General features: G+C 42.6%; 1 protein-coding gene across 2 annotated transcripts in view; it reads left to right on the top strand.

Annotated features, from left to right (window-relative positions):
* LOC111961855 (E3 ubiquitin-protein ligase Itchy) overlaps window positions 1-21,779 on the top strand; it is a 69,054-nt gene extending 47,275 nt beyond the window's left edge. The window contains exons 1-14 of one of the 2 annotated variants that reach the window (XM_070439802.1): window positions 1,964-2,033; window positions 3,642-3,726; window positions 3,833-3,961; window positions 6,367-6,439; window positions 10,187-10,258; window positions 10,529-10,617; window positions 10,758-10,917; window positions 14,526-14,659; window positions 14,879-15,019; window positions 16,352-16,472; window positions 16,942-17,046; window positions 17,169-17,265; window positions 18,169-18,241; window positions 18,609-21,779. In XM_070439802.1, coding sequence (XP_070295903.1) covers window positions 3,695-3,726; window positions 3,833-3,961; window positions 6,367-6,439; window positions 10,187-10,258; window positions 10,529-10,617; window positions 10,758-10,917; window positions 14,526-14,659; window positions 14,879-15,019; window positions 16,352-16,472; window positions 16,942-17,046; window positions 17,169-17,265; window positions 18,169-18,241; window positions 18,609-18,708 — 1,326 coding nt within the window. In that variant the 5' untranslated portion in view covers window positions 1,964-2,033; window positions 3,642-3,694 and the 3' untranslated portion in view covers window positions 18,709-21,779. Of the gene's footprint in view, window positions 1-1,963; window positions 2,034-3,641; window positions 3,727-3,832; window positions 3,962-6,366; window positions 6,440-10,186; window positions 10,259-10,528; window positions 10,618-10,757; window positions 10,918-14,525; window positions 14,660-14,878; window positions 15,020-16,351; window positions 16,473-16,941; window positions 17,047-17,168; window positions 17,266-18,168; window positions 18,242-18,608 lie in introns of those variants that run through there. The other variant, XM_023984450.2, reaches the window with a different exon arrangement.
* The last annotated feature ends 5,770 nt before the right edge of the window (window positions 21,780-27,549 follow it).

Genomic DNA, 27,549 nt, shown 5'->3' with positions numbered 1-27,549 from the left:
ACCAGTAGCTTCTCTGTCCATACGAGTGATAGTGAATCCGTCAGGGGTGACTTCGGAGTCGGGCCTCCGACAGCCAAGTTTCAGAGAAGGCCATCACACAGGCCTCCCTGTATTCATATACAGTTAAAGTCGGAAGTTTACGTGCACCTTAGCCAAATACATTTAAACTTAGTTTTTCACAATTCCTGACATTTAATCCTAGTAAAAATTCCCTGTCTTAGGTCAGTTAGGATCACCACTTTATTTTTAAGAATGTGAAATGTCAGAATAATAGTAGAGAGAAGAATGATTTATTTCAGCTTTTATTTCTTTCATCACATTCACAGTGGGTCAGAAGTTTACATACACTCAATTAGTATTTGCTAGCTTTGACTTTTGAGTCAAACGTTTCGGATTGCCTTCCACAAGCGTCCCACAGTAAGTTGGGTGATTTTTGGCCCGTTCCTCCTGACAGAGCTGGTGTAACTGAGTCAGTTTTGTAGGCCTCCTTGCTCGCACACGCTTCTTAATTCTGCCCACAAATTTTCTATGGGATTGAGGTCAGGGCTTTGTGATGGCCACTCCCATACCTTGACTTTGTTATCCTTAAGCCATTTTGCCACAACTTTGGAAGTATGCTTTGTTGTCATTGTCCATTTGGAAGACCCATTTGCGACCAAGCTTTAACTTCCTGACTGATGTCTTGAGATGTTGCTTCAATATAGCCATATCATTTTCTTCCCTCATGATGCCATCTATTTGGTGAAGTGCACCAGTCCCTCCTGTAGCAAAGCACCCCCACAACATGATGCTGCCACCCCCGTGCTTCACGGTTGGGATGTTTTTCAGCTGTTAAGACATTTGTGGAGTGGTTGAAAAACAAGTTTTAATGACTACSAGCTAAGTGTATGTRAACTTCCGACTTCAACTGTAGATACCATGAGTTTGCTCGCAATTCGTCCATTTTTCCCTTAATTAAGTGATTGGACATTGGAGAGCAGGATAGTTGGAAGTGGAATCTTTGTTTTGTTCCTTCTCAACCWCTGCCGCACACCGCATTTCCTGCCCCTTTTCCTCTTCCTTCTTAGTAGTCCTTCACCCAGGTTGATTTGTCTCACGATCTCTGCAGGTATGTCCCCTTTGATTCATTCTCCCGAACGTGAGTTATTACATTGTAAAAGAGTTTGTGCTGTAGTGGATGTGTGGTGCCGCCAACTTTCTCAGAGGTTTTCATGCTGTTTCAGGTACCAGCAAAAGTAATCCAAGATTATTCTCCACTGTACGCACTTCATGCCGCTCTACCGTAGCCTAATCGGTAATCTAATGCAACATAAAACACCATTAAACTACTAAAAGCAAATAATAAAAAATGGACGCGTTTAAACAGGTTTAAACAGCGAACAAACGCTGCAGGGCACCACTGCGCAGCGCCCCAGTCTATTGACAATGGCACATGACAACCCGCTTGGAAAAAGGCACCTAAAGACTCTCAGACCATGAGAAACAAGATTCTCTGGTCCGATGAAACCAAGATGAAACTCTTTGGCCTGAATGCCAAGCGTCACGTCTGGAGGAAACCTGGCACCATCCCCACGTTGAAGCATAGTGGTGGCAGCAGCATCATGCTGTGGAGATGTTTTCCAGCTGCAGGGACTGGGAGACTAGTCAGGATCAACGGAAAGATGAACGGAGCAAAGTACAGAGAGATCCTTGATCAGAACCTGCTCAGGACCTCAGACAGGGTTTAAGGTTCACCTTCCAACAGGACAATGACCCTAAGCACACAGCCAAGACAACACATGAGTGGCTTCGGGACAAGTCTCTGAATATCCTTGAGTGGCCCAGCCAGAGCCTGGACTTGAACCCGATAGAACATCTCTGGAGAGACCTGAAAATAGCTGTGCAGCAACGCTCCCCATCCAACCTGACAGAGGTTGAGAGGATATGCAGAGAATGGGAGAAACTCCCCAAATACAGTTGTGCCAAGACTCAAGGCTGTAATCGCTGCCAAAGATGCTTCAACAAAGTATTGAGTGAAGGGTCTGAATACTTATGTAAATGTGATATTTCAGTTTTTGTTTATAAATAGGCAACATTTCTAAAAACATGTTTTGCTTTGTTATAATGAATTTTTTTAAATACTGTGTAAAAAGTTAAGGGGTTTGCATTCTTGTGTGTCTGTGTATTCAGTACCAGTAAAAAGTTTGGACACCTACTCAGTCAAGGGTTTTTCTTTATTGTTACTATTTTCTACATTGTAGAATAATAGTGAAGACATCAAAACTATGAAATAACACGTGGTAACCAAAAAAGTGTTAAATATATATATTATATTTGATTTTCTTCAAAGTAGCCACCCTTTGCCTTGATGACAGCTTTGCACACTCTTGGCATTCTCTCAACCAGCTTGTCACCTGGAATGCATTTCAATTAACAGGTGTGCCTTGTTAATTTGTGAAATTTCTTTTTATTTTCCGTAATTCGTTTGAGCCAATCAAGTTGTGTTGTGACAAGGTAGGGGTGGTAAACAGAATATAGCCCTATTTGGTAAAATACCAAGTCCATATTATGGCAAGAACAGCTCAAATAAGCAAAGAGAAATTATTACTACTAAGACTTTAAGACATGAAGGTCAGTCAATGTGGAAAATTTCAAGAACTTTTGAAGTTTCTTCAAGTGCAGTCGCAAGAAACATCAAGCGCTATGATAACTGGCTCTCATGAGGACCACCACAGGAAAGAAAGACCCAGAGTTACCTCTGCTACTGAGGATAAGTTCATTAGAGTTACCAGCCTCAGAAATTGCAGCCCAAATAAATGCTACACGGAGTGTCGAATTGCTGCAAAGATACCACTACTAAAGGACACCAATAAGAAGAAGAGACTTGCTTCGGCCAAGAAACACTAGCAATGGACATTAGGCCGGTGGAAATCTGTCCTTTGGTCTGATGGGTCCAAATTGTTTCCAACCGCCATGTCTTTGTGAGACGCCGAGTAGGGGAACAGATGATCTCCACATGTGTGGTTCCTACCGTGAGCATGGAGGTGGGGGTGCTTTGCTGCCATCCCATCTGGTTTGCGCTTAGTCCCACTATCATTTGTTCTTCAACAGGACAATGACCCAACACACCTCCAGGCTGTGTAAGGGCTATTTAACCAAGGAGAGTGATGGAGTGCTGCATCAGACCTCAACCCAATTGAGATAGTTTGAGATGAGTTGGACCGCAGAGTGAAGGAAAGCCGCCAACAAGTGCTCAGTATATGTGGGAACTCAAGACGTTTGGAAAAGCATTCCAGCTGAAGCTGGTTGAGAGAATGCCAAGAGTGTGTAAAGCTGTCATCAAGGCAAAGGGTGGCGACTTTGAAGAATCTACAATATATCTTGATTTTGGGGGGTTACTACATGATTCCATATGTGTTATTTCATAGTTGTGAGGTCATCACTATTATTCTACAATGTAGAAAATAGTAATACAAAATGAAAAACCCTTTAATGTGTAGGTGTCCAAACTTTATCTATCTGGGGGATTGGAAATGATGCAGACATTTACATTGATGGAAGCTACAATCTATCTGCAATATTAAATATACATTTAAAAAAGGGCTGCCTTAGAGCTCTATTTTTATAAGTGTCGTTCTTCTGTTTGTTTTTGTCTACTGCAGAGAAGCGAACAGACACCAACGGCAGGGTTTATTTTGTTCACCACACAACGCGGATGACTCAGTGGGAGGACCCACGGACACAAGGGTCAGTTAAACTTCTAAACAAACAACACAAGTATTGTACTGTTAATTAAGGCTCTTGCATGACTGTCGATGCCCTGTAAATAAGTGTGTGTCTGTCCCTCCTGTAGGCTGCTGAATGACAAGCCCCTACCTGAAGGCTGGGAGATGAGGTTCACAGTGGATGGCATCCCCTACTTTGTGGACCACAACCGGAGAACCACCACCTACATCGACCCTCGCACGGGCAAATCCTCCCTGTGAGTCTAGTAAACCCTCAAGTGTTCACTCACCCTTTGATTGCTGGCCGGCTCTCTAATCTCTAGACTCGCTTCCTCATTCACTTACGTGCCAACACACTCACTCACATATTTTAAATACTTAGTTTTAATCCACAAATCGCATTAGTCGAAGTTCACAGGTGCACTCACCCACCTAATTGACCATTCCCTAAGCTCACCTCCATTTTCCCAGGAAGTCAAAATCCTAGTTCAAACCATTGGAGAAAACCCCTCACAATGATCGCAAACTGTTTTTAATACACATTGAAATTAAACACAGACTACCCCTTGTGGATCAGGAGACTCTTGGGAATGTTGTGGTGGACAGTCATTACAATTGCTTCACGTGAACCTGGTAAAATGAAGTTTGTATTATGGCAAGTCACTGGATGGCTCTGAATGCAGTGTCAGCATGCAGTCAAAGCTACTAGCTAACCACATTTGGAGCCAACTAGTGCTCTCACATCGTCTCCTGATGTCAATAGCAGATACAAGTTATATTCATAATAGCTAACATGGCTAGCTAACATGCATTAGGAGAAAACAAGTTATATTAATTGGCTAGCTGGTGTTAGCAAAGGTTTCAATGGTGACTCAAGTAGGGCTGGGCGGTATACCATATTTTACTATATACCGGTATTTATGCACGGACGGTTTGGTTTTTTTTAATGCACGGACCGGTTTGGGTTTTTACTTTACCTTCTATAACGGTATTTGAATGTTTGGTTTGTTAAATGTGATACGCCGTGTGTAATGTCCATTTTTATAGTTTACTCCGCTACTTGAGTCATCCCTCTCCGCTCTCTTTCTCTCTCCGTGCCGCTTTCCACACAGACCTAGTCCCACCCCCCGTCACTCAAGGAGCGTGTTTGTTGTTGCTTGACCACGAGCCACTTAAGTTCAGTCTGCATGGTACATGCAGCACATGCAACAATGTTGATGACAACAATGTTTACACTTTGATCTTAATATAAATCCACAAGTGTTCTATAATTACAATATTAGTTTGTTTCTTACATCTGCAAACAGCTGTTTGTATTTTCAAAGCAAGTTAAGCTATATCGTGTTAGCCACTAATGCTAATCGCTAGTTAGCTGGCAGAGTCAGAGCGAACGGAGCTAGCTAATACAGCCTGATACCAGTACTGGTGGAGGCTTAAATCAGCATGTTTGTGCAACAGTATCTGCTAAATCAATTAGGAATAGGCAAAGCATGAATATATTAGCTTATATGAATAAAGATGTAATGTATCCAAAGATTATAGCGTCCCCTAGGAAACACAGAACATCACTTTGGTTCCAAACCTGTCACAATAACTTGTCCATGGCATTTTCATTCGTTGTCATGTCAAACAACACTGTATTCAAAGTGCCCACTATTATTTATTTTCTAATTATAATAAACATTCTATTTCCATTATTCCAAAAGTTCACTCAAGTGTTTTGATCTAAATCGCAATTGCAACATTTGGTTAAAAATAAGGCCTAGTATTTTTGCCCATATTGAGGCAGTGTGGAATGATCTCAAACGAGTGTAGGAAATGCAGGAAATTATTTTAGGTTGAAGTTGAATTGAACAGTATAAAACAATCAGAATGGAGAAAGACCCATTGAAATAATTGAGAATATCTGTGTTGCCACCCTAGGGTCACGCACTACTCATAAAGGAAATTTAGAACTTTTATTAATCAAAAACATAAAATACCATTTGATATTTTGGCCATATCGCCCAGCCCTAGACTCAAGGAGCGCTAGGTAACCAGTTAGCAAACAATGCATTTTAAGGTATTACAGTCACAATTACCCCTGGGGTGGCAGGTAGCCTAGCGGTTAAGAGCGATGGGCTAGGAACTGAAAGGTCACTGGTTTGAATTCCTGAGCCGGCAAGTTTGAAAAATCTGCCGTTCTGCCCTTGAGCAAGGCATTTAACCCCCAACAACAACTGCTCCCCGGGTGCCGATGACGCGGAAGTCGATTAAGACAGTCCCCCGTACCTCTGAGGGGATGGGTTAAATGCGGAAAACACGTTCTGGTTGAATACATTCAGTTGTGCAACTGACTAGGTATCCCCTTTCCCTTTCTTTCCCTGGTGAACTGTATAATTATTTAGCCATTTCAACAATATTATTTTTTATTAAAACTTTTTTTGCCATTGCCCTGATTGGTTTCCGTGCTTTTGAAGCGTGAATTTGTCCAAGTTGTCATGACTCGAGCTTGGTTAGCAACGTTTGCTATCCACCGTAGCACTGCAATTTTGTTGCCCCAAATTCTGGGGCGGGGCTTAGCGAAGGTTCAATTGTGTCACTCAATACAAAGATGTAAAATGTTGTACTCCAGTGAGACCCACGTCAACAAGCTCATGCATTTAATCTTTGCTTCCCACAGTGAGAACGGGCCCCAGATCACCTACGTCAGGGACTTCAAAGCCAAAGTGCAGTACTTCAGGTTCTGGTGTCAGGTATGTACCCTACACACCCTGAATCCTAGTTTCAAGTTTTTGTCACGTGCACTAGTACACGTGCTTGCTCTTTCCCAACAATGCAGTAGTACTATACATTTTTTTTAAATAAGAAAAAGTCAACTTGAACAACAACACAGGAAATATAAATAATAACACAAAGTAAGTAAGCTATATACAGGGTCAGCGCCAATACCATATACAATGTGCAGGGATACTGGCGTGGTAGGGTTAGATATGTAGGGTGGTAAGGTGACTAGGCATCAGGATATATGATAATCAGAGTAGCAGCAGCGTATTTGATGATTGTGTGTGGGTGTAGAATTCCGTATGAATGTGTGTGCGTGAGTAAATGAAGAGCGTGTGAGTGTGTAAAATGTGCATAAAGTGTGTGTGTGTGCATGGAGACAGTGCAAAAATATAAACGTCAATGCAGAAAGTCCATGTAGCCGTTTTGTTGGATATTTAGCAGTCTTATGGCTTGGGGATAGAAGCTGTTCAGGAGTCTGTTGGTGTCAAACTTGATGCTCCGGTACCACTTGCCAAACGGAAGCAGAGAGAACACTGGCTTGGGTCTTTAACAATTTTCCGGCCCTTTTCACACGGCCTGATATAGAGGTCCTGGATGGGAGGGAGCTCGGCGCCACTGATGTTAGAGTGCCTTCGGAAAGTATTCAGACCCCTTGACTTTTTACACATTTTGTTAGGTTACAGCCTTATTCTAAAATGTATTAAATTGTTTTTACTCAGTACTTTGTTGAAGCACCTTTGGCAGCGATTACAGCCTCGGGGCTTCTTGGGTATGACTCTACAAGCTTGGCACACCTGTATTTGGGGAGTTTCTTCCGTTCTTATCTGAAGATCCTCTCAAGCTCTGTCAGGTTGGATGGAGAGCGTCGCTGCACAGCAATTTTCAGGTCTCTCCAGAGATGTTCTATCGGGTTCAAGTCCGGGCGCTGGCTGGGCCAATCAAGGACATTCAGAGACTTGTCCCGAAGCTACTACTCCGTTGTCTTGGCTGTGTGCTTAGGGTCGTTGGCCTGTTGGAATGTGAACCTTCGTCCCAGTCTGAGGTCCTGAGAACTCTGGGGCAGGTTTTCGTCAAGGATCTTTCTGTACTTTATTCCGTTCATCTTTGCCTCGATCCTGACTAGTCTCCTATTCCCTGCCACTGAAAAACATCCCCACAGCATGATGCTGCCACCACCATGCTTCACCGTAGGGATGATGCCAGGTTTTCTCCAGATGGTGACGCTTGGCATTCAGGACAAAGAGTTAAATCTTGGTTTCATCAGACCAAAGAATCTTGTTTCTCATGGTCTGAGAGTATTTAGGTGCCTTTTGGCAATCTCCAATCGGGCTGTCATGTGTCTTTCACTGAGGAGTGGCTTCTGTCTGGCCACTCTACCATAAAGGCCTGATTGGTGGAGTGCTGCAGAGATGGTTGTACTTCTGGAAGGAACTCTGGAGCTCTGTCAGTGACCATCAGGTTCTTGATTACCTCCCTGACCAAGGCCCTTTTCCCCCGATTTCTCAGTTTTGCCAGGCGGTCAGCTCTAGAAAGAGTCTTGGTGGTTCCAAACGTCTTCCATTTAAGAATGGAGGAGGCCACTGTGTTCTTGGGGACCTTCAGTGCTGCAGACATTTTTTGGTACCCTTCCCCAGATCTGTGCCTCAACACAATCCAGTCTCGGAGCTCTACAGACAATTCCTTCGATGAGGTCAATTTCGAGTCTCATACCAAAGGGTCTGAATACTTATGTAAGTAAGGTATTTTTGTTTTGCGAAGGCACTGGGCTCTCTGCACCACCCTCTGTAGAGCCATGCGATCAAGGGCGGTGCAGTTGCCATACCAAGCAGGGATGCAGCCAGTCAAGATGGCCTCAGTTGTGCAGCTGTAGAACATTTTGAGGATTTGAGGGCCCATGCCACCATGACTATGGTGTTGTAGGCAATGAACAGCATTCTCACATAGGTATTCCTCTTATCTAGGTGAGTGAGTGAGTGCAGTGTGGAGTGCAATTTGAGATTGCATCGTCTATGGATCTGTTTGAGCAGTATGCGAATTGGAGTGGGCCTGGGATGATGGAGATGATTTGTTCCATAACCAGCCTTTCAAAGCACTTCATGATTACAGATGTGAGTGCTATAGGGTGGTAGTCATTGTGGCAGGTAGTCTTAGAGTTCTTAGGCACAGGAATGATGGTGGTCAGCTTGACATGTGGGGATTACAGACTGGGACAAAGAGAGGTTGAAAATGACAGTGAATATGCCTGCCACCCGTCTTGCACACGCTCTGTGAATGCGCCCTGGAATACTGTCTTGCCCCCCCCGAGTCCTAATGAGTCTTGATCTGATTTAAAAACCTTACTGACATCGGCCGCGTAGCGCAAGATCACCCAGTCCACTGGGTCAGCGGGGGCCCTCGTGCACGGCTCGGTGTTGTTTTTGTCGAACCGTGTATAAAATGCATTGAGTTCATCTGGTAGAGAGGCAAAGTTGGCCAGATCACAGCTGGGTCTTTCTTTGTAATCCGTAATGGACTGTAGCCCCTGCCACATGCATTGGGCATCAGAGCCTGTGTAATAGGATTCCATCTTGTTCCTATATTGTCCTTTTGCTGTTTGCTGTTGATTTCCCTGAATCCAATGTCCTGTCTGCTCGATGAATGGAGAATCCATCTAGTTGGATAGCCATGGGGCCATTGAGGGGCGGGTATCTTGTCCGAAAGCCCTGTTTCATCAAAGCACAGAATATTGCAGTTATGAGAGTCCATTTTATTATCAAGTGACTGGCCAATAGAATGGAGGGAGTAGGTGGCCGGCGTGTGGATAGCCTGAAAATTGGATCGGAATTACACAGAGCCCAGGGCAGATTAGTTTAAGTTGAAGCCAGAATTGAGGGTAGTAACTGCCGATCTGATGTTCAAAAGTTCTTGTTGATCATAAGAAATCATAGTGGATGCATTTCGTGCAAAAATAGTAAAGATAAACACAAAAAGAAACACAAAATAACAAAGTTGGCTCACAAGACGGCAGCCATACAGTACGGCGTCATCTTCAATCACTACTAGATCGTAGTGTGCACTTTATATCCTCAGAACCACCTCTGCCCTGCTAATAAGTATTGTTTTTGTTTTTCATTTGGACACTCTTGAAAACAAGATTCGAGAGATTTCATTCTGCAAAACTTTAAATAAATATGCAGTGAGTCTTTGGCATTGTGTCCCAATTCTCCCAAAGTATGCACTTACAAGTGCACTCTACCCCATGCCTTTAAACGGAGAATTGGTGTATTTAATGCCGGGCAAGAGGGAGATTCCACCAGACCTGGGTCAAAATATTATTAGACATTGTTACAATACTTTGAGTGTTTGCTTAAGCTTGTCTGTAATGCCTCGTGGGTGGATTTGCACTTTTTGGGACTTTTGTATTGGTTCCATTGCAACAGGCAAGCTCAATCAAGCACAGCTCAAGTATTGGAACCCAGATCTGGCTTCCACCAGTCTAATTTTCCTTTTAAATCCATGAAGGGAAGTGAACACGTGCACTCTTAAGTGAAAATTAGGAGTTGCCCTTAAGTCGAATTGTCACTTAGATTCCCATTGACACTAATGCATGACTAAGAAATGTGACTTAATTGGAAGTTAGGATTTGTCATTTATGGCAGAAGGGTAGAGAATTGGGACCCATAGTTATTCCTCTTGTTCCTGGGGCCGTAAATTGAGTAATTCTCTTCGTCTTCCAGCAACTGTCAATGCCACAGCACATCAAGATCACCGTCACCCGCAAAACCCTGTTTGAGGATTCATTCCAGCAAGTGAGTGTATAAAAAAAAATGATATATTACAAATAAATAAATAATAATATATTAAGACACCACTGCACTGGCTGTTTTTGTAGTCCTGTGAATAAAACATAATAATAACACTAGTTGAAAAGACATCAGTGTTAGAGAAATAGTTAGTACTTTTCTTTCAGTACTCTATTTTTGTACCATTGCCTGTGGTACAGAATAGCGGATGAATATAGGGGCTGTGTTCCAAGAATAGTCGAACGTTGTAACTGTTTCCAATTCTGTATCCATCAGATGATGAGCTTTCATCCACAAGATCTCAGGCGGAGACTGTGGATAATTTTCCCCGGAGAGGAAGGCTTGGACTACGGAGGAGTGGCAAGGTGAATTCTGATAGGTTAAGTATGAACTCATATTAGAGATCATTGCCGATTTGAATGTTTCTTTTTTTTTATGCGTGCGTGTATGGAATGGTGTGTGTGTGGTATGTTCTTATATGGTGTGTGTGTGTGTGTGTTCTCAGGGAGTGGTTCTTCTTGCTATCCCACGAGGTGCTGAACCCAATGTACTGCCTGTTTGAGTATGCCGGCAAGGACAACTACTGTCTCCAGATCAACCCTGCCTCCTACATCAACCCCGACCACCTCAAGTACTTCAAGTTCATTGGACGATTCATTGCCATGGTACCTACCTCAATACTCTCTATGGGGTGAAACTTGACTTCCACTTAGGTCGAATTTCCACACTATTTGGTTGGAATAATACTGTGAAATTGTGAAAATTATGATAATGTCTTGTAGTGTAAAAGCTGTTTGAAAAGACCACCTGTTTTGGTGGGATGGAGTTTTGGCCTGCCTGGTGAATTCACCAGGTGGTTAATTAGTTAACAGACAAATAAGAAAGAGTTCCAAACCTCTCTGCCAACAACAGCTAGTTTTCAGTTTCCCCCTCCCCACTCAGATCACCCCCAGACAGTTCATTTAAAGTTATTGCTTGAGAAATTGCTCTTGGCTAAAAAGCTGTTTTTGTTTTCAAATTGTCTAAAAGAAACAAGTACAGTACGGTACTTAATTGTTACCCAGATATGATTTAATATGGAGACGACAACTGCTGCATTATGCCGTAAGTTTGTTTGGTGCCGAATTAACACAACCCTGAAATAAGCCACACTCTCGTTCCTGATCACATCTTGGGCCGTGGCGGTCATGACATTTTGTCAGCCGGTTATTGTCATGCAAGACTGCCGGTCTCATGGTAATTGACCGTTAATTAACATAAACACGTTTAGCATCTCCAAGCCTACCCGCATACAAGCCGCTGAAGCCCGCCTTTGGGACATCTACATTTTTAAAAAGTGATCATTTGAAACAACTAGATTTATAGTTATTTGGCAACTTTAGTTGTGAATGATACAAACCTTAGAAAGTCTTAGAAATCAAAACGTATGGGCTGCGTGTTGCGACTAAAGGCTCTTTGCCACACGCTGTTCTCTCAAATGATCATATTTTCACCCATTACACTATTCTCAATTTCATCTTGTCTTTACCAATATGTCAAATTTGTTGAGATTTTGAATGGCCTGTTTTCAAGTGGGCAGGAACAGGGTCATGTCTTCTGTATGCACTGGAATATCGAATGGAGGCCACTTTCCCGCTGGTATGTTTTACACTCATGCCGGGTAGAGGTTACTCCGGTTATTTCAAATCAAATGTTATTTGTCACATGCGCCGAATACAACAGGTGTAGACCTTACAGTGAAATGCTTACTTACAAGCCCTTAACAATTTAAGTTTTAAGAAAAAAATACCCCCAAAAATATATAATTAAAGTAACAAATAATTCAAGAGCAGCAGTAAAATAACAATAGCGAGACTATATACAGGGGGTACCGGTACAGTCAATGTGCGGGGGCACCGGTTAGTCGAGGTAATTGAGGTAATATGCCTTCCTCTTGACACCGCCTGGTATAGAGGTCCTGGATGGCAGGAAGCTTGGCCCCAATGATGTACTGGGCCATACGAACTACCCTTTGTAGTGCCTTGCGGTCGGAGGCCGAGCAGTTACCATACCAGGCAGTGATGCAACCAGTCAAGATGCTCTCGATGGTGCAGCTGTAGAACCCCTTGAGGATCTGAGGGACCATACCAAATCTTTTCAGTCTCCTGAGGGGGAATAGGCTTTGTTGTGCCCTCTTCACAACTGTCTTGGTGTGCTTGGATCATGATAGTTAGTTGGTGATGTGGACACCAAGGAACTTGAAGAGAATGTGGGTGTGCTCGGTCCTCCTTTTCCTGTAGTCCACAATCATCTCTTTCGCTGCGCAACAGGTGATATTCCGTCCAACCTCTGTATGCCATGGGCTCTCCAACCCTGTTCTTGCAGCTACCCAGTGCTTTGGGAAACCAAGTGAAATCTGTTTGGGAACATCGATAGTCACGTTTTCACAACTAAACATATTTCATTAAACTGTTAACAGCCCCTCTCTCTGTGCACTGGATAAAGAAATTAAGGAGAGAGGGGAGGAGATGGTAACTCAGTGGTGAGATATTCTGTAGCGAAAGGTAATGTCACCCTATTAATTATGAAAATATTGAAAATGCCCTATTATTAGGCTATTAGGCTATATAAAATCAAGTAATTGTAATTGTAGGCTAGACCAATTATGTACCAAAGATATCTTAAATCAGTATTTAAAAAATAAAAACATTTCTGCCTTGAATAATATATGGTATGTATAAAGACACAATCATTATTTTAATTAAGTTTTTTTCAGGCTTGGGCTCATACAGTGCATTTGGAAAGTATTCAGACCCCTTGACTTTTTCCACATTTTGTTACATTACAGCCTTATTCTAAAATGTATAAAATTAAACCTTTTCTTTGTCAATTTACACACAATACCCAATAATGACAAAGCCTAAATAGTTTTTTTTTTTTCTCTGTGGAGATGGGTGAGCCTTCCAGAAGGACAACCATCGCTGCAGCACTCCACCAATCAGGCCTTTATGGTAGCTACTCCTCAGTAAAAGCCACACGGCAGCCCACTTGGAGTTTGCCAAAAGGCACCTAAAGGACTCTCAGACCATGAGAAATACGATTTTCTTGGGTCTGATGAATCCAAGGTTTAACTCTTTGGCCTGAATTCTAAGCGTCACGTCTGGAGGAAACCTGGCACCATATCTCTACAGTGAATCATGGTGGTGGCAGCATCATGCTGTGGGGATGTTTTTCAGTGGCAGGGACTAGGAAACTAGTCAGGATCGAGGGAAAGATGAACGAAGCAAAGTACAGAGATAATTGATAAAAACCTGTTCCAGTGTGCTCAGGACCTAAGACTGGGGTGAAGGTTCACCGTCCAACTGGACAATGACCCATAGCACACAGCCAAGACAATGCATGAGTGGCTTTGGGACAAGTCTCAATGTCCTGGGTGTCCCAGCCAGAGCCGGACTTGAACCAGATCGAGCATCTCTAGAGATAGCTGAAAATAGCTTTGCAGCAAAGCTTCCCATCCAACCTGACAGAGCTTGAGAGGATCTGTAGAGAAGAATGGGAGAAACTCTCCAAATACAGGTGTACCAAGCTTGTAGAGTCATACCCAGGAATACTCGAGGCTGTTATCGTTGCCAAAGCTGCTTCAACAAAGTACTGAGTAAGGGGTCTGTGATATTTCCCTATTTCAAAAAAACAGTTTTTGCTTTGTTATTATGGGGTATTGTGTGTAGATTGATGCGGGGGGAATAAAAAAAAGCAACTTTTAGAATAAGGCTGTAATATAACAAAATGTGAAAATATTGGAGGGGTCTGAATTCTTTCCGAATGCTCTGTATATAGGCCTATGCATAAGCTCTAATATGCATATGGATGTTTTGAATTAATCATCACCTTAGAAAGCGCTGTCCATTTTGTTAGGCTTTGAAACAACATCCACAACGACCATGTTTTCCACCCGGTTTCAACCTGTTTTTTAAAACTTTTTTCTTCAAATTGATCAATCACAGTGAGGGTGAGTTTTAAAACCACATACTGTTTTAATGGTAAGTGTTTGATGTGATTTTCAATCGCATTTGCATTCATGTCAGAGTGGTTAGAGAGACAATAAAGCCCTGAGTGACCTGATGATCGTTAGCGAGTTGGGTACTACCAATGAATGTCCAGAGTGCATAAGATTACCGTGACTCAACGGTCACGTAGAATTTTACTGCAGTCATGACTGATGACTGCCGGTGTGGCGGTAATACTGTCACCGCAACAGCCCTTCACATCCCTGGTTCATTATGTTTCTCTCCAGGCCTTGTTCCATGGGAAGTTCATCGACACGGGATTCTCCCTGCCCTTCTACAAGCGCATCCTGAACAAACCCCTGGCCCTGAAGGACCTGGAATCCATCGACCCGGAATTCTACAACTCCCTCATCTGGATCAAGTGAGTCCGGGAATTGGGAGTAGAAATGGGAATTGGTGTGAACAGCTTTCCTTATAAATGGAAACTGCTGTTGATTGTTATTGAGTGAGGATGATTGGGAGATAAGTGTAAGAATGATTATAAGGAAGAGGAGAAGAGGAAAATGTATGACTATAATGACGATGGCGCAGAGGAGGAGCTGATGAGGATGACTGCCCTCTTGTGATTCCCAACCACCAGAGATAACAACTTGGAGGAGTGTGGTCTGGAGATGTACTTCTCTGTGGACAAGGAGATCCTGGGGGAGGTCACCACTCACGAGCTGAAGCCAGACGGAGGCAATGTCTTGGTCACTGAGGAAAACAAAGAGGAATACATCAGGTAGGATTGCTTTGAAAACCAACTACACTGAACTAAAATAGAAATGCAACATAAAAAGTGATGGTCCCATGTTTCATGAGCTGAAATAAAATGATCACAGAAATGTTCCATACGCACAAAAAGCTTATTTCTCTCAAATTCTGGGCACAAATCTGTTTACATCCCTGTTAGTGAGTATTTCTCCTTTGCCAAGATAATCCATCCACCTGACAGGTGTGGTATATCAAGAAGCTGATTAAACAGAGTGATCATTACACAGGCGCACCTTTTTGCTCCGGACAATAAAAGGCCTCTCTAAAATGTGCAGTTTTGTCACACAACACAATGCCACAGATGTCTCAAGTTTTGAGGGAGCGTGCAATTGGCATGTTGACTGCAGGAATGTCCACCAGAGCTGTTGCCAGAGTATTGAATGTTCATTTCTCTACCATAAGCTGCCTCCAACGTCGTTTCAGAGAATTGGGCAATGCATCCAACCGGCCTCACAACCGCAGACCATGTGTATGGTGTTGTGTGGCCAAGCGGTTTGCTGATATCAAAGTTGTGAGTTGTGCCCAATGGTAGCAGTGGGGTTATGGTATGGGCAGGTATAAGCTACGGACAACAAACACAATTACATTTTATCAATGACAATTTGAATGCACAGAGAAACCGTGATGAGATCCTGAGGGCCATTTAGTGCCATTCATCCGCAGCCATCACCTCATGTTTCAGCATGATAATGCACATCCCCATGTCGCAAGCGTCTGTACACAATTCCTGGAAGCTGAAAATGTCCCAGTATTTCCACGGCCTGCATACTCACCAGATATGTAACCCATTGAGCATGTTTGGGATGCTCTGGATCGACACATACAACAGCATGTTCCAGTTCCCAGCAACTTCATACAGCCATTGGAGAGGAGTGGGACAACATTCCACAGTACACAATCAACAGCCTGATCAACTCTATGCATTAAGCAAATGGTGGTCACACAAGATACTGACAGATTTTCTGATTCACACCCCTAATTTTTTTTTTAAGTATCTGTGACCAACAGATGCGTATCTGTATTCCCTGTCATGCGTAATCTATAGATTAGAGCCTAATGAATGTATTTCAATTGACTGATTTCCTTATATGAACTGTAACTCAGTAAAATCTTTGAAATTGTTGCATGTTGAGTTTATATATATATTAATATTTTTGTTCAGTGTAGAAATCTGTGTGTGTGTGTGAACACTTTCTTTATCAGATGTTTTTTCTAACAGAAGAAAGCAAGTCTTCTGACACATCGGTGTGTGCGCGTGTCTGTCTTTGTGTCCCCCTGTGTGTCTGTGTCCTTCCTTCAGGCTGGTGGCAGAGTGGAGGTTGTCCAGAGGGGTGGAGGAGCAGACCCAGGCCTTCTTCGAGGGCTTTAATGAGGTCCTCCCCCAGCAGTACCTGCAGTACTTTGACGCCAAGGAACTGGAGGTACACAATGGGTTAATTCATAGACTGATCAAATTAGTTTCTGTAATGAAGAAATGTGACGTGAAAACCACTCAGTGCACAAATAGAGGCCTCCTTTTAATCTAACCGTATGGCTGTTAAACAGAGACCTACCTTCAGTATTTCAACCTTTCCTTTCTAGTGCTAATGTCTTGCACTGAAGTATCGAGTGCCTCGGCCCGAGACTGTTGATTCTCGGGGTCAATTTGGAAACAAGCAGTGGTCATTCACAGTAGCGGGTAAAAAATAAATAAAAAAATCTCCCAAAGTGATATCCGGTCCCACCACCAGGTGGTGCTGTGTAGCATGCAGGAGTAGACCTGGTGGACTGGGTTCAAAACTCACTCAGGATAAAAAGTCACTCTCCCGGAGTGTACAGCGCTTCTCCATTTGAGTATGGTGTAACGTAATTATCTGCCCCCCCCCCCCCCCCCGGTCCGTCCCCCACCAGGTGATGCTGTGTGGCATGCAGGAGATAGACCTGGTGGACTGGCAGAGGCACACCATCTACAGGCACTACGCACGCAGCAGCAAGCAGATCCTCTGGTTCTGGCAGGTCAGCATGGCTCTACCGTTTTAATGACGCAGTTCATTAATTCATGAATTATGGAATATTGTGAAGGGGTGTTTGGCATAGTTGACGCGTAAAATGTTCTGACGTGAAAATGTTAATCCCAGTTTGTGAAGGAGATGGACAATGAGAAACGTATGAGGCTGCTGCAGTTTGTCACCGGCACCTGTCGGCTTCCCATGGGCGGCTTCGCTGACCTCATGGGTACGTTGGAGAATAAATAATACATGTATTTGAAAAAGTTAGAGAGAAGGCTGGCTAACCCCTGTCGTTCCTAATATAAGATATGTTTTGTTCTATTCTTTCAACTAACTCACACCTAAAGGGATTGTTTATGGATACCGAGCAAGTAATCCATTGAAGTTGAGGATTCAAATATATATTTTGGGGTGCATTTTATTATATTTATCTGCCAAAATATAGGCAACACCAATATTAAGTGTCTTAATAGGGCGTTGGACCACCGCGAGATACCAGAAACAGCTTTCATGCGACTTGGCATAGATTCTCTGGAGCTCTGTTGGAGGGATGAGATGCCGTACTTCCACGAGAAATTCCATCATCTGGTGTTTTGTTGATGGTAGTGGAAAATGCAGTCTCAGGTGCTGCTCCGGAATCTCCCATAAGTGTTCAATTGGGTGAGATCTGGTGACTGACACACACACACACACACACACACAACACACACACAACACACACACACACACACACACACACACACACACCACACACACACAACCCTTTCACCCCCTATGCTCCTTTTGAGACCCATCTTTCAAAGTCGCTGAGATCTCTTCTTCTAGTCATGATAGCCAAAATATTGGGCAACTGGGCATTTGTATACATGACCCTAAGCATGGGATGATAATTGCTTGATTAACTCAGGAACCACACCTGTGTGGAAGCACCTGCTTTCAATAAACTTTGTATCCCTCATTTGCTCAAATGTGTCCTTTATTTTGGCAGTTAGCTGTAGATGGAAATGGACAAACAAGTATGGACTGCTAGACCAGGCCCAATTACAGACATTGAGCAATTTTATGTTACTTGTGTGGATGAGAAGTGAGGAGAGTTGTATCGAGTAATATTTTGTTGTTGTTTTTTTAGGGAGTAATGGCCCACAGAAGTTCTGCATTGAGAAGGTGGGCAAAGAAAACTGGCTTCCAAGAAGTCACACTTGGTAAGTTCCTTCATGGAGTTACTCACTGGTAGTTTTTAAGCACTTTCACTGACTGAATATTAAACGTTGCCCTGCCACACAAGACTTCTTTTGATGTTTTCAATTCGACCATAGACGACCTTCCCTCTCTTTCTTCAAACAATGCATTTTGTTATCAAATATCTAATACATTTTATGCCACTTTTATCAAAAGCAACTCTGTACAGTGAGAACGTAAATGTTTACTATGTGTCTGTGATCCCCCGCCGGATTGAACCCCCCAATCTTTGTGTTTCTAGTGCCATGCTCTTACCAACTGGGAAGTCTGTATCATTTATCTACTTACAATGTAATTGTCTCATTCTGTATTCCTTTTGTGTTTGTAAAGCTTTAATCGACTGGACCTGCCCCCCTACAAGAGCTACGAGCAGCTGAAGGAAAAGCTGATGTTTGCCATTGAGGAAACTGAGGGCTTCGGACAGGAGTAGTAACATGGGGACGCCAAAATAGCCGCCACGAGGAGCCGTTTTCCACACGACGTTATGCTCTCCAGCACTTTGTTCTGTCTAGGTTTTAGGCAACAGCACTTTTCCCCCAGGACCTGGCTCTCTTTGTAAGGGCAGAAACCGACATCCACTCCTTTCTGCAGTCCCGAGCCCCATTATAGACACACCCCCTGCACCTAAGGTGGAGTCAGTCCGTCTCCATGGTGATGACCCTTCATACTGACTGATTTACCTTTCACCTCCTAAATTGTGTGACCCTGTTGCAGCTTGCCTTATTCAGCCCACGTGTCCGGGAAGGGAGGAGGGAGAGAGGGAGGGAGGAAGAAAGAGGAGGGGATGTTCCCTCCCCAACTCACGTCTGTCTCTGTCTCATCTCCACACCGCACCACAGTAGTTAAATAATCACGGAGACTATTCAATATGCAGTACAATGTCAGCCGTCATTTCTTCCCTTCCTCTCCCTGAGCCCTGATTTGTTAAGTGTATGAATGGATGGATGAATTAATGCTAGGATCGAGTGCTGCGGATTCTTCCAAAAAGACCTCTCATCGATTTGACATTTAGAGATTTACAGTATTACTTGATTTAACATGTCGCTTTCTGAAAGAAATATTGACACTTAAAGCATCTACTTTGCTGGCACACCACCGTGTTGTGGCAAAAGGTATTTGTGAATGTTGCAAAGATGAAAAGCTATATTTTTTACGTGCAATAGAATAGTTTTCTAGTCAGCTGTTTATGCCCTTAATATAGATAAACCAGACATTTAATTATTTACTGCAATCCAAAGTTTTTGTTTATAAGTCCGTTTTTAATCAAGTCTCTGTATTGATTTCAACCCAGAATATGGAGAATGCTTTTTTTTTTTATAGCCAGGAATCATTGTAGTAAAACAGGGTCGTATTCATTAGGCCTCAAATGGAAGAGAAGTGACAACGTTTTGTCTTAGTGCTCAAGCCATTTTTGTTTTCTGTTTGAAACTGTTTGTTTTTTGTGCCTGCTGAAGACGACCCTGGTTTGTTGTCATTTTGACGGACCTTTTCTTTCCCGAAAATTCAGGATCAGCACTACTGATTTGAGCTGTATAGGGGTTCAAATGTATATGCTAATAACTTTGTTTTTGTTTTTATGGCAAACCGAGTGTGTTACTAATGACGTGGGAGTGTCAGCAGCGTGTCAAAGACAGTGGCTAGGTGAAGAGTACATTTTAGTAGTACATTTTAAGAATGGGATAATTAGGAAATTAACTAAGACAACAGCTTGTGAGAATCACTCCCTCTGAAAGGTATCACTTTCCTTTTTTGTCCTATAGAGAATAACTAATAACTCCGTGATTTAAAGATCAAACAATTAAGTGTCCAAACTAGTTGATTTTAATGAATGCTCGGCGTGTATACATGCATATACAGTATGATGCAGGGAACTTTTTCAAATGGCGTACTTACTAAGTAGAGCTAAGTATGAATGAACCCGAGTATACAGTATAAGGTCATGTCCCAGGCCCATAGCCCTAAGAAATATACTGTATATTCATGTTAAGTGAATAAGAGGATAAGAATGACAATAACAAGTAGTAGTTAACGTAATTAACTCAACACCAATGCGACCCTAGTTTTATAGGGTTCAGTTTTGTCATTCTAGATATTTTGTTAAAAGTGTGAAGCTAAACATTGCATCACCTGTCCCAAATGATGTTAGCTATATTTTAAAACCACTGGAGTGAGCGTAGGAAAACGACTGTGAATCAAAAGTAAAATATGAACCATGTCCATGCACAACCGCATATGGTCAGCACTGTGTTTTGAGGAAAGATATGTTTGGTAATAGGCAACATTGTATCTTAAAAATCTAGACACCAAACAGACAAGCCCAGAGTCAAGTCAAGATAAGTTCTAAGCTTAGTTTCAGACAGACCGATAGGAGGGGGGAGAAGGGGAAAAAGGCTTGCCAGAAAACAAACGGGTTGTGTTAGGCACCACATGGAAGAAAATGGACTCAAACCGGGAGGGACTACCTGGACTTGTCCTCATTCTCGTTTCTCATTGCAAAATTTTGCAAAACCTTTTCTGTCTCGTGACCTGATAAACACCAGCCTGTTGATTGGCATTGAATGAGATCTGCCACTTCTGACCTTTTTGTGTCCTCTGCTTCTCAGGCATATCTCTAACAGGCCTCTCGGTAGGATTTCTTCACAGGAAAAGTGGAAGTGTAATAAAGTTAGATGAAATATAGCTTTCACTCATGAAATGTTTAGGTCACGTGTGTATTTGCAGTCAAATCAAACATGTAAGTGACACACAACCTTGTCCTGAGTGTGTTATTTTAATGCACTGGACACCAACTTACATATTTGGCAAAAATATTGTATGTTAACCCCTAGGCTGTCTTGGCTATGAGCATCTGGGTCGTGTTCAGTAGTTTGAAAACGTTTTGAAACGGATGTACTCATTGAACTTGTCCAATAAGAAACAMATTTTTTGTTTCAAAATGTTTTAAAATCGCCATGTTATTGTAATGGCTGGTCTCTGTCTTGGCTCTGAAACCGTTTTATATAACTGGGTGAATTGTCAGGGTGATTCTGTCCCATTTCTTCACTGCATACTCATGACTTCTTTGCCACATTCTTCATTCTGGCTCACCACTTCGTAGTGCACTGCCTTGTGAAGAGATTGCTGTTATTTAAATAATAATTTGTGAATTAAATGTAGAAAACAATGGAAAATTTAACAAATAACAAGCGATAGCACCTTACTCGGCTGATTAACCACTTTTTTGGRGGGGGGCGCTGTTCCCAGATCATAGTGGAATAAAATGTATAGAAATATGCAGGTGTTTACTACTTTAACTTCTAATGATTGGATTGTAAATCATGTTGATAGTGTATTCACTGTATTTTTCTTTGTAAAAGCTCTAACCTTTTAATAAAAGGGAGTTTATGGTTCGATACTATTTATTTTTTCTTATGTGAATGTGAAGAGGAAGGATCTTTGATGTTAATGTCAAAATTAATTTAGAAAATTCTGAAATAAAACAATGGGCAACTGGAACTTCAATCTTTGTTATATTTGAACTTTGTTTAGTTTGATCAATTTGATATCCTACTTGATTGTATGTGTGCACTCATTTCAATGAGTTTGCAGACCAGCTGGCTGGAATGTTTACRGACATATTCAATCTTTGTTATATTTGAACTTTGTTTAGTTTGATCAATTTGATATCCTACTTGATTGTATGTGTGCACTCATTTCAATGAGTTTGCAGACCAGCTGGCTGGAATGTTTACGGACATATTCAATCTATCCTATCTGTCTGTGGTCCCCACTTGCTTCAAGATGTCCACCATTGTTCCTGTACCCAAGAAAGCAAAGGTAACTGAACCAAATGACTATGGCCCCGAAGCACTCACTTCTGTCATCATGAGGTGCTTTGAGAGGCTACTTAAGGAATATATCACCTTACCCGACACCCTAGACCCACTACAGTTTGCATACTTCCCCAACAGATCCACGGATGACTCAATCACCATCGCACTGCCCTATCCCATCTGGACAAGGGGGATACCCATGTAAGAATGCAGTTCAGTGACTACAGCTCAGCCTTCAACACCATAGTGCCCTCGATGCTTATCACTAAGCTCGTGGTCCTGGACCTCTTGATGGGTCGACCCCAGGTGGTGAATGTAGGCACATGCATGTCTCCAACTCAGTCATCAAGTTTGCAGATGACACAAGTGGTAGGCCTGAATACCAACAACGAAACAGCCAACAGCAGGGGTTCCCAAAAATGTTTGGCCCATGACCCAATTCTGATATCTAAAAAATCTCGCAACCACGTGAAAAAAATAGTAATTAACAGCCTGTTCACTTTTTTATTTGGGGCTATGGCAGTCATTTGAAAAACATTCTAACAGTATTTCTGATTGTCTTCTCAAACTGTGACAGTCAATTGCAAATTAGTCTGACATAAGATACATTATCTCACCACCACTAATGAGATGGGTGTGCTTGATCTATGTCACGTCGCAGCTTCTCGAAGTCGGGGCGTGATCGACAGTGTGCATCATTACACTGGTGCATCTTGTGCTGGGGACAATAAAAGGCAACACTAAAATGTGCAGTTTTGTCACACAACACAATGCCACAGATGCCTCCAGTTTTGAGGGAGCATGCGATTGGCATGTTGACTGCAGGAATGTCCACCAGAGCTGTTGCCAGAGTATTGAATGTTCATTTCTCTACCATAAGCCGCCTCCAACGTTGTGTAAGAGAATTTGGCAGTATGTCCAACTGGCCTCACAACCACAAACGTGGCATCGTGTGGGCGAGCGGTTTGCTGATGTCAACTTTGTGAACAGAGTGCCCCATGGTGGGGTTATGGTATGGGCAAGTATAAGCTATGGACAACGAAAACAATTGCATTTTATCAATGGGAATTTCAATACACAGAGCTACAGTGACGAGATCCTGAGGCCCATTGTTGTGCCATTCATCCGCCACCATCACCTCATGTTTCGACATGATAATGCACGGCCCCATATCACAAGGCTCTGTACACAATTCCTGGAAGCGGAAAATGTCCCAGTTCTTCCAATGCCTGCATACTCACCAGACATGTGACTCATTGAGAATGTTTGGGATGCTCTGGGTCGACGTCTACTACAGTGTTCCAGTTCCCGCCAATATCCATACTGACTGGTTTTCTGATCCACGCCCCAATTTTTTTTTTAAGGTATCTGTGGCCAACATATGCATATCTGTATTCCCAATCATGTGAAATCCATGGATTAGGGCCTAATGAAAACATTTAAATTGACTGATTTCCTTATATGAACTGTAACTCAGTAAAATCTTTGAAATAGTTACATTTCAATTTTTGTTCTATATATAATGTATGTATGTGTGTGTTTGTACAGTTGAATTCGGAAGTTTACATACCATAGCCAAATACATTTAAACTCCGTTTTTCACAATTCCTGACATTTAATCCAAGTAAAAATTCCCTGTTTTAGGTCAGTTAGGATCAGCACTTTATTTTAAGAATGTGAAATGTCAGAATGAGAGAAGGATTTATTTCAGCTTGTATTTCTTTCATCACATCCCAGTGGGTCAGAAGTTTACATACACTTAATTAGTATTTGGTAGCATTGCCTTTAAATTGTTTTAACTTGGGTCAAAAGTTTCGGGTAGCCTTCCACAAGCTTCCCACAACAAGTTGGGTGAATTTTGGCCCATTCCTCCTGACAGAGCTGGTGTAACTGAGTCAGGTTTGTAGGCCTCCTTGCTCGCACATGCTTTTTCCTTGCCCACAAATTTTCTATGGGATTGAGGTCAGGGCTTTGTGATGGCCACTCCAATACCTTGACTTTGTTGTCCTTAAGCCGTTTTGCCACAACTTTGGAAGTATGCTTGGGGTCATTGTCCATTTGGAAAACCCATTAGCGACCAAACTTTAACTTCCTGACTGTCTTGAGATGTTGCTTCAATATATCCACATAATTTTCCATCCTCATAATGCCATCTATTTTGTGAAGTGCACCAGTCCCTCCTGCAGAAAGCACCCACACAACATGATGTTGCCACCCCCGTGCTTCACGGTTGGGATGGTGTTCCTCAGCTTGCAAGCATCCCCCTTTGTCCTCCAAACATAACAATGGTCATTATGGCCGAACTGTTCTTTTTTTGTTTCATCAGACCAGAGGACATTTCTCCAAAAACTATGATCTTTGTCCACGTGTTCAGTTGCAAACCGTAGTCTGGCTTTTTTATGGCGGTTTTGGAGCAGTGGCTTCTTCATTGCTGAGCGGCCTTTCAGGTTATGTCGATATAGGACTCATTTTACTGTGGATATAGATACTTTTGTACCGGTTTCCTCCAGCATCTTCACAAGGTCCTTTTCTGTTGTTCTGGGATTGATTTGCACTTCTGGGATTGATTTGCACCAAAGTACGTTCATCTCTAGGAGACAGAACGTGTCTCCTTCCTGAGCCCTATGACAGCTGCGTGGTCCCATGGTGTTTATACTTGCGTACTATTGTTTGTACAGATGAACGTTGTACATTCAGGCGTTTGAAAATTGCCCTCAAGGCTGAATCAGACTTGTGGAGGTCTACATTTATTTTTCTGAGGTCTTGGCTGATTTCTTTTGATTTTCCCATGATGTCATGAGAGGCACTGCGTTTGAAGGTAGGCCTTGAAATACATCCACAGGTACACCTCCAATTGACTCAAATTATGTCAATTAGCCTAGCAGAAGCTTCTAAAGCCATGACATCCCTTTCTGGAATTTTCCAAGCTGTTTAAAGGCGCAGTCAATTTAGTGTATGTAAACTTCTGACCCACTGGAATTGTGTGTCTGTTAACAATTGTTGGAAAAATTACTTGTGTCATGCACAAAGTACATGTCCTAACCGAATTACCAAAACTATAGTTTGTTAATAAGACATTTGTGGAGTGGTGGAAAAGCGAGTTTTAATGACTCCAACCTAAGTGCATGTAAACTTACGACTTCAACTGTGTGTGTGTGTATAGTTGAAGTTGACAAGTATTATATGGACAGTAATGCTGTTGTACTGCCCAACCCTTTCACAATAATAGCATATGCTAGCTAGCAAGTCTGAGAAAAAAAGTATCCTCTTCAAAAGGCACAAGGGACTGTCAGAATTGGTCAGTTCAGTTCCTCTTTYTCTCTACACCCTATAATTGTTTATAGGAGTAAACATTTGATCTGCTCCTGGTGCCACCCTAAGTGTGGTTTACAAAGCCGTTTCAATTCAAGGGAAAGAGGATGTGCTGTGTGTGTTGGTTTTACATGAAACTTTCACCTGTACTGTGCATGCCACATGTATGTGTGTGTGTGTGTGAGAGAGAGAKGTGTAGTTCATTGCATTCCCACATGGTCTCACCTGTAATTTTCCTGTGAAATTAACGTATCCTGCTTCCTAACTTTGTATATTAATAACAAAATAAGTCAAATTAACCTGTTTTAACCTAATTTTCCACCTCAACCATGCAACTTTGATGGTCTTCGTAGTACAGTAGAATGGATGGGAGAAAGCATAGTGGGAGTTGAGTAGAAAAATAAAAGCAGCTAATTTCCACCACCAATACAGTCCTTATTAAAACTAGTGTGTGTTTGTGTGCATGTCAATCAAATTTGATTTCCCACAAACTTCATAAAGAACAGGAGTAGAAAATGATTACTTAACGGCCCTTCCCAACAATGCAGAGAGAAAAAGTGAAATAACAGAGATAATAACACAAGGAATAAATACATAATGAGTAATGATAACTTGTTTATATACACAGGGTACAGGTACCAAGTCGATATGCAGGGTACGAGGTAATTGAGGTAGATATGTACATATAGGTGGGGATAAAGTGACTAGGCAACAGATGCGTGTGTGACGTCAGGGTAGTTCCTCTAACACTGTCTGACCAATAATTTTCCTGTGAAATTAACCTATTCCACTTCAGGGCTTTGTATGGTGAGTCAACCTCAACCGAATTGTCCACCCCATGCCACTTTGATGACATGGTGTTAGTAGTCCAGGAGAAAGGATGAGAGACGGCATCGTGGTAGAATAGTAGACATGATTGTGTAAATCTCTGCTTGAAAACATTACAAATAGAAGCAGCTAAATTCAAGGCCAGGTACTTGTAAGATCCAACATAAACCCGTGTGTGTGCTGGTGTGTGTGCGTTGTGTGGTGCTGTGTGTGTGTGTGGTTTGTGTGTTTGTGTGTCCCCATGGCCACACCTGTTTTCCTGTGAAATGTATCTGTTTTATACAGAACTGGTTTCCGGTCTAGATTTCATCAGTACCTGGAAACAGGCCAATAGTGTGATGTTTGGTAGATCTATACTTAATCCACCTTAACCTTCCGTCATACCCGTCTCACCTCAAAACCAAAGTAGTAGGCCTACTGTAGATGTGGTTATTTTTACTTATATGGTTAGAAAAACATTATTTCAGGAGGAGTAATAGATGATATGGCTTAAAGCTGTAATATAACTGTTTGGATTTTGTTCAATAAGTCACTAGTGTCATCCAATGTGATGCAACACTAACAACAGTGTGCCCCTAGCCTGCCTGAGAACCGCTGTATTCAGTGTGTATCATTTTCCTGGTCGGGTCGGATTTTCTGCCAGATTTTGTGGAGCACACAATGAATGATGTGTTTTCTGTCACTGAGGACAAGGCGCCACATGGGATATTCTAGTGGTATGATTAGGGCTGTTGCGGTGACCGTATTTCCGCCACACCGGCGATCACAAGTCAGGAAGGCAGTCAACTTCCACGTGACCGGTTAGTCAGGTCCTCCGAGAGAAGAGAGAGAGAAAAAAAGAGAGCATACTTAAATTCACACAGGATACCCGATAAGACATGAGAAGTACTCCAGATATAACAGACTGACCCTAGCCCCCGACACATAAACTATTACAGCATAAATACTGGAGGCTGAGACAGGAGGGGTCGGGAGACACTGTGGCCCTATCTGACGATAACCCCGGACAGGGCCAAACAGGTAGGATGTAACCMCACCCACTTTGCCAAGGCAGAGCCCCCACACCACTAGAGTGATAACTTCAACCACCAACCTACTATCCTGAGACAAGCCCGAGTATAGCCCACAAAGACGTCCCCCACGGCACGAATGCGAGGGGGGCGCCAACCCGGACAGTGACTCAACCCACTCAAGTGACGCACCACTCCTAGGGACGGCATGGATGAGCACCAGTAACTCAGCCCCCGTAATAGGGTTAGAGGCAGAGGATCCCAGTGGAGAGAGGGGAACCGGCCAGGCAGAGACAGCAAGGGCGGTTC

This window comes from Salvelinus sp. IW2-2015, linkage group LG1 (assembly GCF_002910315.2).
Source record: "Salvelinus sp. IW2-2015 linkage group LG1, ASM291031v2, whole genome shotgun sequence".
In the NCBI taxonomy this organism is placed as follows: Eukaryota; Metazoa; Chordata; class Actinopteri; order Salmoniformes; family Salmonidae; genus Salvelinus; species Salvelinus sp. IW2-2015.
This window is presented reverse-complemented; position numbering and strand designations above follow the sequence as displayed.